General features: G+C 40.3%; 1 protein-coding gene across 7 annotated transcripts in view; it reads right to left on the bottom strand.

Annotated features, from left to right (window-relative positions):
• PLEKHG1 (pleckstrin homology and RhoGEF domain containing G1) overlaps positions 1-13098 on the bottom strand; it is a 123992-nt gene that overhangs the window by 3481 nt on the left and 107413 nt on the right. For all 7 annotated transcript variants that reach the window (XM_082049904.1, XM_082049908.1, XM_082049906.1 and 4 more), the window contains 10 exons: positions 11197-11379; positions 11013-11108; positions 10810-10896; positions 8835-8868; positions 7537-7632; positions 6247-6285; positions 5768-5790; positions 4752-4970; positions 3129-3245; positions 667-2332 (listed from right to left, as the gene is read on the bottom strand). In XM_082049904.1, coding sequence (XP_081906030.1) covers positions 667-2332; positions 3129-3245; positions 4752-4970; positions 5768-5790; positions 6247-6285; positions 7537-7632; positions 8835-8868; positions 10810-10896; positions 11013-11108; positions 11197-11379 — 2560 coding nt within the window. The remainder of the gene's footprint in view (positions 1-666; positions 2333-3128; positions 3246-4751; positions 4971-5767; positions 5791-6246; positions 6286-7536; positions 7633-8834; positions 8869-10809; positions 10897-11012; positions 11109-11196; positions 11380-13098) is intronic.

The following is a 13098-nucleotide window of genomic DNA, read 5'->3' as shown; positions in this document are numbered from 1 at the left end:
AAAGAAGATATTTTATAAATATCACAAGACTTTTATAAATATCACAACATTTCTATAAATATCACAAGAAGGCAAGAATGACACTCTAGTGCATGGAGTCCGCTGGCTTCATGTCTCCAATTTGTTTCAATTGACTGCAGACAAAAATACTTCCAAAGCTGTTGCATACCCCCAACTTTGCACATTCATTAGAAAGAGCAAGAAGATCGGATCTTTCTTATCTGACCCCATTCCTTATGCGTATAAGTGTGATGTGGATGGTACCTGAACAAACCTGCATGACTTGTTAGAAAGTGAACACACTCGACCTTTTTAGTCAAACTCTGAAGATCACACCACTGAAGGAAATAACTGGTGTTCTGCAAGGAGGCCAATAGTCTTTCAGGCATAAGCTCTATTTCCAACCTAAGCTGAATTGCTCTTTCTTGCCACTACCCTTCTATTTATTCACAATTTTATCAATTAACAGCAAGAATTTATTGTGATATAAAGGACTACTCATGCTAGAAGCAGTCACAGAAAACTCATTTCAGTGGTAACACAGAAAATGCAATACTGATCCTCAACCAGTAAGGTGGGAAAAATTCATCACCTTCCAATTCGATACACAAATCTCATTGAAAGTTACTGAAGAAATATATCTGCACAGAAATATTTTGGACATACCAATAGCAGGACCACCTTGTTTCTTCTCCTCCAGAATGGCAGCAAGATCTTTGTGTTTCAGTTTTTGTTGTTTGCTAGCTGGATGTTCCTGCTCTGGACTTTTAACTTTTAAAAGCTGGTTAGCCTTCTTAATTTTTTGACTGTACTGCCTTGCCATCATAAAAACTCTGTTCTTTGTTTTATCAACAACTGCCAAGTCATTTTCCACACCCTCTGTGTGCGCACTGCACAGAACACTGTTGGCAGATTCGTATGGGCTGTCTACAAAAGGCATCTCACTGGAGAAGGAAGATCTGTTCAGGCTCATAAAAGAGTTCTCCTTGCATGGTGTCGTGTCTTCAAGCCTGAGATTAGCCTCGCTTAAGGTGGCAGCCCTGGGCTTCGTGGTTTTAGGGAAAACAGGAGTTTCTGGCAGAGAGAGTGTAGACAGTGAGTACTCCACATCTTTACTCAGTTCAGGTGTACTACCAGCATGCAGCCTTTCCTGCATATCATCTTTACAAACAGGAAAGGCTGCAAGGAGACGGTCTCTGGTCTTTTCCTCATTCTTCTTGATGTAGTTCTCCAGGTCATTCCAAATCTCATCTACTTCCTCCGAGAGTTTATCTGCTGCAGACTTATGGGAGAGTGAATCTGAGTTGGAAGAGCTATCTACTAAGCTCAAATAGTCATTGTCGACAGGTACACGATGGTAAGGACTTTCATCTTCACTGAACTGGAGACTCTCTTCGGAAACAAACTGCCGCAGATTGTCACAACATGCAAAGTCTTTTTCCAGACCCAGAAAACTCCGCCTTTTAGAGCTTTTTAAGGAGTCACATTTGAAATTCAACAGCGGTGTTTCTGGAAGCACTATGGTGTCATAGATGTTGTCTTCAACAATCCTGAGCTCATCCAAACTTGAAGTAGGTGCTTCTCTACTGAGTAGTATCTCATCCCTACTAGCATGAATGGAGGCCCTGTTTTGATTTGCTGTCCTCTTTTTGGACAGTGAATCTAAGCCGCTTTTGTTTTCAGCCTCGTAGAGAGAGTCTCTAGCAGACCTCTGGGGACCATGGTCTGTCTCCTCCCTTCTTGTCAGACCCATCAGCTTTAAGTCTTCATAGCTTATATTATCATAAACATGTTCAATATCATCAATGGTCAGCTCCTCTGAAGATTCGGGATATGCATTCATACTGCTCACCTCTGCTCTCTTCATTTCCCTTCGAGAACTGCGCTCCCCAATTTTATACCTGGCGCTGGCTGGACACGTGTTACTTTCACCAGCACTACTGGCCCGCCTGACAATTTTGTGACGAGTGGGGCTGGAAGTCTCATTTTGATGTGCTACCCCCAAGTGCCAGCTGCATGGACGCCCAGGAGAACCCCTCCTGTCTCCACCCACAGCATTGGATGTAGACACTGATGGTACAAACATCTGATAATCGTCTTCATCATCTTCATTCTCATAAGGTGGACGCCGGCTGGGAAACAATGCCTGCCTGATCTGATGGTCGGTCCAGATATTTCTGACAGAGGTGCTTCCCCCCAGGATATTCATGATGAGCGAGTTGCTCTGGGGTGTGCTGAATTGTCTGGGCAACTGGGGTTGTCTGGCTGCACGGGAAAACGGAAGATCGGTATTCAACTGAGTTGACTCTTCATCTGAAGGGTCCTTGGAGCTCTGTGGAGATTTGAAATACACAGGTAACATTAGTCTATTCCCTGCAATAGCGCAGCACTTCCCTCCATTCATAGAACTGCCATAGGACCAGGGTGTCCCGCAGCAAGGAGTCAGGCTCTTACTAAAGAGCCTGGGAGACAAGGTGGCAATGCCTCCTAATCCATACCACAGCTCAGAGATCACTCTTGGCATTTAAAAGCATCTTACTTCAAATACAAGACACTGGCTCATGTTAATGCATGAGTAATTAAAGGCAAATTTGTTTGGCAGGGGTTAGACTAAACCTTTTATGCTAACTCTGCAGTTTGACCATTGAATTAAGCTAATCTGGCTCCAGGCCTTTGCCAAAAGTTTTGTTCTGCTCCCTTTCCTCTTGCCTATAACCCTAGCAGAAAGGTATGTTATGCTCTCTAGCACACGCCACTGAAGATTTCATTGTCTTTTTGGAGTAAGTTTTCATCCAGCTCAGCTAGCAGATCTAATTTACAGCAAGGTCACATGCCTGCTAATGCTAACATGAAGGATGCTGTACACGTTCCTGGCCAAAGACTGGGAAAGAGAGGAAAAGACAATTTCTTTTGTCTTAAGTTAATGTTGAGTCATTTGGTTGGTTTTTTTACCCTGCCCCAAAAAGAATACTTTTTCATCATACAGATGAATATTTCAACGATAGGGATATTAATACATGACATAATCAGACAATGACTTATCTGTCTACCTAGCAAAACCACATATGTCTCTGACATATCCATGATGCATAACAAAACAGCAGTAAAAAAAAAGGAAAGTTATGTACCTGCATTTCACACTTGTTGAGATTAACACTTCTCCGTTTTTCAACGTTTTCAGCAGCTTGACTATTAAGTCTTTTTCTTCCCCCTTTTGATTTCTGCAGCGAGTTTTGTTGCAGTCCCTGTAATTTAAAATAAAAGAGCAAGGGAGGGGTAATATAACCTACAGATCTTTTACAGCCTTGTTCAGAAGAATTACAAGCAGCTAGAATAGGCCAGGTATCCCCACCAGAAGGACAAAATGTCAATAACTAGTAAGAGCACTGCCACAAGAATGATTCAGAGCCTGGAAAACTTTCTTTCTAATAACCAATTAAATGAAATCAATCCATACAGCTTGTTGAAAGGTGTCGAAAGCAGAATTTGTGTATAAAAATATAGATAAAAAAGAATACATAGAGATTAGATGAGGGAAAGAGCTTAATCTCACAGTCAAAGTTATAACAGGAGAAGGCAGTCACACAAAAATTCAATTTTCAAAGTTCTTTTTGGTTTTAAAAGGCAGAGGAGATAGTCTTGCTATCACTTGAAGTTTTGAAAACCAGAAAGAGGTCCAAACTAAAAAATATGCTGTCATCCAACTTCCCAGAAAAATGAGATAGGCAGCCAGAATATTATATGTTGAGCAGTGTCCAAATTAACTCAGAGTGAAGGGCAGGCATGGTGGGAACGGGGAGAATCTGAGAAAGTATTGTTGCCACACCTAGGATTAAACAATAAGCTACTAATATACATTTTTATAGCAGCGTTCTTTTGCACTCATTGTTTTGTACTAACTCATGTCAGGAAGAGGGAGAATTACAAGACACTGCACTACACTGATATAATATTTTATCAAATATTTACAAAGCAAATACTGTAATTTCAAAAAGGAAACGTGCAGTAAGCTTCGAAAAGAATTTCAATAATATGTTTGGATAATTCACAAGAAAATGACATCAGCATCACCTAAACAAAAAAAAAAAAACTGAAAACCTACATTCTTTAAATACAGTCACATTTCAAAACTGGGGGTTTAGCTTTTCAGAAGTGCTGTGTATGTCTGGAAGCATCATGCAGAGTGGGGAAAACTACCACCTGTCGAATGACTGCACAGTAGTATGAAATACAGAATCTCATCTTCAGAAATCCTACTCAAAATATCTCCTATTAAAGTTGACATGTTCCTATGTACTGCCAGCAGCTCACAGGTCAAGAAACATCACATGACATGTGGCAGAGCCTGAATTTTAACTTCATATTCAAGTCCCCGCTTTGGACACCTGAAGGTCCTGTCTCTGCATCTGGCCTAAAAAGGTTTCTGTCATGGCATCAGCTGAAGAAGCAAGGAAAGGTCACTTGTGCGCAACAGCCTTCTGTCAAAACTAGACTTGAGGACTGTAAAGGGCTAAGTAAAATCTTTTTCATGTAGTGAGGATTTAATCTGCTGTATGGGGGCTAATTCTACATCTTCTCTGCTAAAATACAAGAGAGTGTTGTGTGATGTCTACATAAAAATATTTCTAAGTAGAAAGAGTTACAAACACTTGTAACACATTCCTGCCTTCTTGCAGTTTTACAGATAATTTTAATCCCTTTTCCATTCTCCCGAAAAAAATGGATTTTATTTTTTCCCCTCTTTTTCCTACCTGTTCAGACTCCTCTTCATCATCAGCATCAATCTGTTCCATAGCAGAAGTCTGGGGATTTTCGTCCTGATCGCTGCTGTAGGCTGGCTCAATGGACTCTTGAAACTGACTCTCCAGCCCACTGGCTTCCAAGGAAACCTTCTTCCTAGAACTCAGTGGGGCTTCATTTGATCCTAGTTTGGTGGCTTGAGATAATAGGGCTCCTTCAATACTGATCCGCTTAGAGAAAAAAAAAAACAAACCACAAAACTTTGTTTTGAAATTTATAGAGGTTTTCTATTTTATATCAGCCTTCTAGGCAATGCTTAAGCTACATTCAGTTAGCTGCACTGAAATTAGATTCACAAAGCAAAAAGTTAAACAATCAGTATTTTTCCATAGACTATTTAGAACTGAAAAAATATATGGTCTTCGTTGTTATGGCATCCCAGTCTAGTCATATCTAATGTGTCCCATTTGTAAATCTTCTGCACACCTCCACTTTAAATTCCATTCCAAATAAAAGCCTAGGACCTGAAATTCAACATGAGACTTTCAAACTGCATTGGGAACTTCATTACAAATTCTTACAGAAAATGTAAAAATTAGAAACGCTCATTTCCATCTGCTTTCCATAAGCTATATCAGCTCTATTTGGTCACATATCAAGATTTATATATATATATGTTAGAATAAGCCGAAACTTTCCAGTCTTATTTTACAGATGCAAAGACATGCTCCAAAGAATAAACACTACCTCTATACAGAGAACTTATGTCATCGTGTTATTTTTAAGTACTGCATAGTATTATAAAGTACAACCAATATATGGATCAGTCTTTTTCCTTTATTAGATATTTCTGAAATAGCCATATTTCTATTGCTTTAATTCCAATAATCTTATCTGAGACACTAAACAACATTCATGGTTTTGTTTCTGTTCTTAAAATCAATACAACCAAGAAGATGTGGACTCTACATACTGTGCTCTAAGTAATTTGAATATGCTAAACCAAGAAACATAAGAAATAGCTTACCTTCTGCATATCTGGACTTATATCTGAAAACAGAAATATAACTTCGTCATAAATGAATAATCAAACTGGTGTCAATCTATGCCTGTTTTATTGCTACAATAATATCCCAATCATGAATTCCCAAAAGGGGATTAAATGTAGCAGCAGCTGAGCAAACAGACTATAGGGTTCTGATAAAACAGCAACAGCATGAGTTGCACTTGAGGTCCTGATTTTGCAATACGGATATGATATGGGCAACTCCTCACAAGGGCCAAGACTGTGTATTCAGTTATCAGTTGCTAGGATGTTTACAGGAGCAGAACCCAAATGTGAAAAACAGATGTTGGATTTAAACACTAACATTTTGTTTCCTTGCACACTTCCTCCATGCCCTGTAATGTGTTTAGGGAAAGTGACAGGAGGAAAAAGATCCATCTTTACTTGTTCTACAAAGTACAGAAGGACTAGGCCAATAAAGAGTAGACAAAGTAGCTTACCGTTTGACTTCAAAACTTTATGGACTCTGGATGAGGGTTCTGAAAAAGACAACCACATGTTTAAGCACTCCAGCATCCCAAAGAAAGTTATGGGCATCTTAGATGACTTTTTGTAACACAGATACTGAAAGTTAAGCTTCTGAGCCAATGCAGGGAAGACATTTTCATTTCTTAATCACCCTATTTCCTCACAAAAAAAGTATTTGTTGAAGTGTCAAACCTACAGCTGTTACCAAAAAAATATATGTTTCTTAATGCAATAGCAGCTGCCCTCCATACAACAAGCCAGATGTCAATTTGCATCCCATGTTAAGATTCCTGCTTTCAAAAGACTTGGTCATCCCTGCTATTGTTCTAAGTTGCTGGAAGTTTCCTATTAGATATATGTGTGAGGCACCAACAGCTTATCAGGGCTTCACAAGGGTAAGAAGCTGAACATTACATAGGAGGCCATCTGATGAGTATTTAGTATTATTCCTTTTACAGGCAAAGCAGCACTAATACAATCCTTCACCTCAGAAACAAAGGAAGATGCCTGAAAAGTAATTAAGACTTGATTGTTTTTCAGACACAAATGATGCTGTACAAGAAGTCACTACACAAATTCTCTCATGAACCTTATTTTAAATCATTCCCAATACACAACATTACACACACCAAATCGGAAAGGTCTTTAAGTAGCTGAAGAGGGGAACATAGTGACTGCAACATGAAGTCACCCAAATACAAAAGACATTTGTAGTGGATTCAAGAAGAAATTAACAGTAATTATGGATGTATGTTTGAGCTAGGGAAAAAAAAAAAAAAAAAAAGTCAGCATAACTAGCTCTCCAGCTCTCAGATCTCTATTATCCATAAGGCAGACATTACACTAAGTAAAGACAGTAATCATGTTTTGAAATAACAAGCCTGTCACAATCAGGGTGGAACCACTTCTGAGACAGTAATTACTTGGGGTGGAGGGGAGAAATGTCAGATTTAAATAATGTGACTGGCTTTCCTGCATATGCATTCTTTTATCCATTAGAAAGTACCAACCATTCTTTATGCATACGTCATTAGGAATGTACATCCATGAAATTAAATGCAAACAGTAGATAAAGAAAATAAATCACAGAAACAATAAATGGTTAATAAGATACTCCACCCATATCTGAGAGTTACTGTGCCATGTTAAATCTGCGTAGAGTACAGGCTAAAGACCAATTCCAAGTGCTCAGCCTCACCCAACCCTAAACAACCCTGTTTGTTTTCCCTCCTGTCCTCTTGGTGGTAAAGGAGTTTATTCACCTGACTTCCTTCTCACTCTGTAAGGAGCACTGCCTTCTTTAGGCTGGTATGACGATTTCATTTCTCCCTCAGGGCTATAGTGGAAGCCTGGGTGATCTATGGAACAAGCAGAGGAACAATGAGTAAGAGAGTGACAAGGATGTCACTTCACACACCTTCACAGTTCTTTTTGAAGGTAGTGCCATCATCCCTTTATGACTGACAAAGTGGCACTTCTTCAGAGCCTGAAGCAACCCAAGCATGGTGGTGTGCTGCTGTTGGGTAGCTGTTAGCCACCCAGCCATGGAAACGCTTTGCCCATTTAGTTGTGCCTTGCCCCAGATGGCCAACCCAGCAACATTTATGCACCATCATCATGTTTAATCATTTCCCAGTTTCTCAGTCAGAGCCTTCCTGAACAATACAACTACGAAAGTAAATAATAAGCCTGCTTTACTCCAAGACTTCCTCAGCATTTGTACCACAGGGCTATTGTTCTCATTTCCCTACACTGATGGGGATCACTGGCAACACAAAGAGCTAGCGCAGCTCACACCAGTAGAAGCAGCAAGCAGAAGGTACAGCAGTAGGGACAGCACGGAAGGGACCGAGGTCAGAGCACAGACAGCAGCATCGCACACATTCTCTGCCCCTGGCTCCTGGGACACACACAGGTAAACTCTTCAGACACAAGCACAAGCCTGCCAGGTCCCAGCATGGAGTTTTCTTGGGGCTGTTCTGCAGGTGCGCAGCTGCTGTGTTCCTGGACTGCCTGGTGATGCAGGATACCTGGAGCAGCCAGCCGTGCTGCTGCAGTGGCACTGGGCTCCCTCATTTCCCTTCCAGAGGGGCCGAGCACAGTGCAGTGAGCTGCTGGCAGCCCCCCACACTGTCCTTCAGCAGCAGGTTTGTCAGCACAAGTAAGTCGTAACACTGCTACGTATTTTGAGCTGTGTTTGCTTACTGCTTGCCCTTCAGTGGGTCCTGGCCAGAAAGAGCTCACACAACAAAACAGGAAAGATCATATGTTTAGTCAGCATGGAATAAGCAAAAGGCAGTGGCCAGAGCTTGCGAAAGGTCTAATCGGCCTCATCCTTGCTCATCATGCAACATAACTTGTTGGTGGCAAATCAGTCAGCCCAATGCTCACATAGCTCCACAGAATCTGCACCCAAGTTTGTTTTCTTCTAGCAAGGTCATAATTCAAAGAACATAGGCTTGGCCTTCTTCTGTCTCAGATGAAACTAACAGTTAAAGCCAAACTTTCGAAGATGGTTTTATTCCTTTTTAAAAATGAAAGTGAAAAAGAACCAACTTACGTATTGCATCCATTTCTAGAATCGCCTGTTTGGCCTGAAAGGAAAAAAATAACAAAAGAAAAAGATAAACTATAAGTAGAAGGACAAATTACATAGCATAGTACAGACAGTAGTGAGTTTACAGGTAAACAAAAGCAATTTTAATTGTTTTAACTAATAAATATGGTTAGCAGCATTATTTTCTGTCTTCCTCTGTGTGCTGGACACATTACATGTGTGAAGAAAAATTCTGCTGGCAGGAGCTCACTAGAGCTTATCATCAGGGCTTCACACAACACTGTACCAACAGCTCTGCCTCATGTGCCCATCTGCCCTCCTGGCAGCACAAGAGAAGGAGCACCCACCCACCCATGGTAAAACTGGCATGAGATGTGTCTGTAGGATGCAGTGACAGCACATCTGACCGCAAAAACTACTTTGCCTTCGAAGGCAGGGGCTGTGCTGAGATAGTGCGGCACATGCTGGGTCTCCTCCATGGGGACACAAACCTCCAGAGAGTGCTCTGCAAGTCCCAGAATTTAGAGCCATCAATACACCTCTCCATATTGCTGGGATTGGCACAAAACTGGACCTAGTTTCTCTGTGATTCACAGAACATTTCCTCCCTAAAAATCAAATAGTTTAACTCCTTAATTATTTTTCAATTTTGAAGTTATTGGCACAAAAACCTATCAACCTTGCTTCGGTTAAGAGTTTCCTTGAGAAACTGCTATTAAAAAAAAAGTCATTTAGTTTAAGTAAGACTGAACCAGGATAAAAAGTGGCTGATGATTGCTTAAAATTTGTCACTTTTTTAATAGAAAAAATAATCTGGATATTTTATGAAGCATATCAGCTAATAAGTAAGAAAATAAGCTAAAATAAAATATCCTATGCTTGCCCTCCTACATGTGCAGTTCAGTAATTTTCCACCAGGTGTCAGATGTGGACTAATATTAAATCCTCCAAAATCTGGGCAGAGAAAAGTCTCACAGCTAACAACTACTGGTTTGTCAAAAATAAAGAAGTGCAGAAAATCTCAGAGATTTATTTGGTTAAGCTTTAGTTAAACATTTTTTTCACAGATAAAAAAATCCAGCAAAAAATAAGAGAAAATCTTGATATGAAAGCTGAGATCATGCTGCAGTATTTCTTTTTACAAGCTAATAAACTGCATCAAGTATTTACTTTGTAAGCATGGATACTAGCATAAACATTATACCTTTGATAAACTCTGTCACCAAAAATATAAGAATTAGTAAAAGCAACTGCTAGGGCTTTTTTTCTCCCATAATTCTCTATTTGTTGAAAATCAGAGTTAGTACAGTACTGGGTACATCAGTCACAGGTAACTCTTTTTAGCCATCACAGCATAAAACTCAGTAGGGAAAAAAAGTCAGGGGAAACTGACCAGTGAGAATAACAGATTTCCCTGCATTACAGCTATGAATATATTGGTGCCTCATTTTCTCTGGCATGAAGCTTGCTAGCTTCTCACCAAAAAGGTCTCAGAGGTCCTGGCTAAAGATGCAGGGTTCGGAATGGGTGTATGTATTTGTAAGATGAAGCACGTTCTGGCTCCACTGCTACGGTATCTAACCAAGACAGATTAAAACCAGCTTGGTAATGTCTACACATGCTGCAATTAGCACTCCTCAGTGTTGTGTTGTGCAGACAGGCAGTATCCAGCCAAGGAATGCTCTTACAGTAGAGCTTACTGACATTACGTCTCTGTTACTCATGTCTTAGTGGGCAAAGCCTAATGTGCACAGCAATGATGCTAACCCAGTTAAAATCTTCTACTCCCTCACCAAGCTCAGTAGCTGCTTTTACTGGAACTCCACCATCACTTCCGACAAACTTTTAAAGACATAGAGACACGTTAATCTCCTGGAGTCTAAACTCCCTGTAAATTGCCATGCATCTTGCAGCTAACAAGATTGTTTTAAGTTGAATGGTCATACAAGGAGGTGGTGTGGGTTTTTTTAATTTTTACCTTGGCAGGAATTTTAGCAGGATGATTTTCTAGAATTAACCTCTTCAGGTGAAGAATCCAAAGGCGTTTGTCCTGCTGTGACTTTGCCTGATAAAAAGAAAATGTAGCACCATAAGAAAATGCATCATTGCATTATGCAGGCTCAGGAATATCACATGGTCATTAATCAGATTACCCAGTAGGCAGGGAGCCCTCTGTCATACCTGGACAGTATGTTGCATCTTGGGATTTTTGTAGTGGAAGACACTAAAGCTAAGCGGTTCCTTTGGTATTACTTCAACAAGCATGAGATTCCCACACTGGAACAAAGAGAGGCAACAATGTGATTCACAGAGGAGGTTTGTGGAAACCCAGAGTCAGCACGTGACCACCCACTCTCCAACATACCAGTATATGAGCTTTGTATACAAACATCTCATCTCTCTTTTTTGTAATCAGCAGCAACTTGTCAAAGAGGAACAACGTGCGCTCATTTTTGGCTCGCTGAATGCGAAATGTTCCTTCTAACACCAGCTCCCCGTAACTCGTGAGGTCTGGCCCTTTCCAATTAGTGAGCAAACTCTGTATCTCCTGCAACAGATCAAAAACAACATTCGTTTCAGAGATACTACTTAAATAAAGACTCAGACGAAAATCGCTGAGGCCACTCCCACATCCAACAGTGTAAAGTCACCACACAGTGGTACCAAGGTTGCTGGGTTATGTGCAACATTGCAGCCAGGTGCTTGGAGGCCTGTTGCTAGGCCCAGGCTAAAAGATGCCTTCCTGAGTACTGGTTACCTCTACATGGACTCAGCAAAAAGCCTCGAGGTCCCCAGGGCAGCCTGTGGTGAAAGAGCACAACCCCATCTCCCCCAGCTCACAGAGACAGTCTGAAATTCAGCCGTCAGTCTATCTCATGCCTGCTCCCCTCTGTGTCCCTAACCAACCTCTCTTAACATTTCTCTCTCACCCCAGTGTATCCTCCTGAAGTTGTGTGGTCCTCCACTGGATCAATTATAATGCCATCTCCATATCCGCTATGCCCATCCCAGAAGACATCTCTGTGAGGTGTCCATATTGAAGAGATATTTCTCAGCAGGCCAGAGGACCAGAAATTATTTGGTCAAGTGATCACTTGAAGATGCCAAGATTTATTTGTATTTTAATGATTTGTATACATACCATACATATTTCTCACTTTATTTATTACTTAAGAAAAAAACAAGGCTGGAGTAATATTAAGAACATCTTCACAAGTCTGTGTGGCTTAACTATGGTTGTTCTTGTTTCCTTCTGTTTCTTTTTTCTTTTTCTATCAGTGGCAATGACATAGCACTTAAGAACTGTACAGCAAGAGCAGACTAAATCTTAAGTAGGGAAGTCTTTAAAAATGTCCATCAGACTTGAAACCAAGCAACATTAGCAAAGCAGGGAAAGATTTACTCATCCTAGGCTGGTCTCTCTAGGATATTACATTTTAATACATCATTCAGCTAGAAAACATCTCAGTAGATTTGATGCACAAATGCCGCCTAGAGCATTCACAGGAAGAAAACCCAAAAGCAGCACAATTTGGACTATATACAAGATGGTTATAAAAAAAAATAAACATAACAAATGAAAAAAAATTGCATTTTATCAGGTGTCCCCAGGAACTTGTAAATAAGTCAGGGTACAGCACAGGGATCATCTCCACCACTCTTGTGGGAGATTTTGCACAGGAACTGCTGTCACAGTACCTGCAGCTTTACAGACCGAACAGCGCTGTGATAGCCCACAGAAGACCTATCCTTAAGGCTGCAGAAACAGATTTTACTTTTTAAAAGGTTAAGTATGAACATAAACATTTTCCACAACCCCATACATTTGCCAGCTGAGCTCAATAAATTAATAAAAAAAAAAGCCCCCAGTTTTGGAAAAGTACTTAACCCTCTTTATTGCCAAATATTACTGGTTATCATTACTCAGATTTATAGCAGACTGTTCCTAAGTCATTAGCATGCATTTCCAGCAATATGTGGCAAAGGTTACAGTGCTGCAGGCAGGACACTATCAAATGTAACCCAATTCTCCCTACACAAACAAAACCAAAACACACAAAAATGAGAGCACATAAGTATCATTTATATTACAAAGAGAAAAAGGGTCAAAGAATAACATGACATAGATTTTTGAAATATGATCCTATTACTTGCTTTTGTAAAGTAAAAAAAAAAAAAAATCTCCCAAATTTCTTAAAGAAATACAAATAGTGCTGATGAAAATGTAACGTAAAATCACGATTCTCTGGGAAGTTTGAAACAGAAT

This window comes from Streptopelia decaocto (assembly GCF_964273445.1).
Source record: "Streptopelia decaocto genome assembly, chromosome: 3".
NCBI lineage: Eukaryota > Metazoa > Chordata > Aves > Columbiformes > Columbidae > Streptopelia > Streptopelia decaocto.
This window is presented reverse-complemented; position numbering and strand designations above follow the sequence as displayed.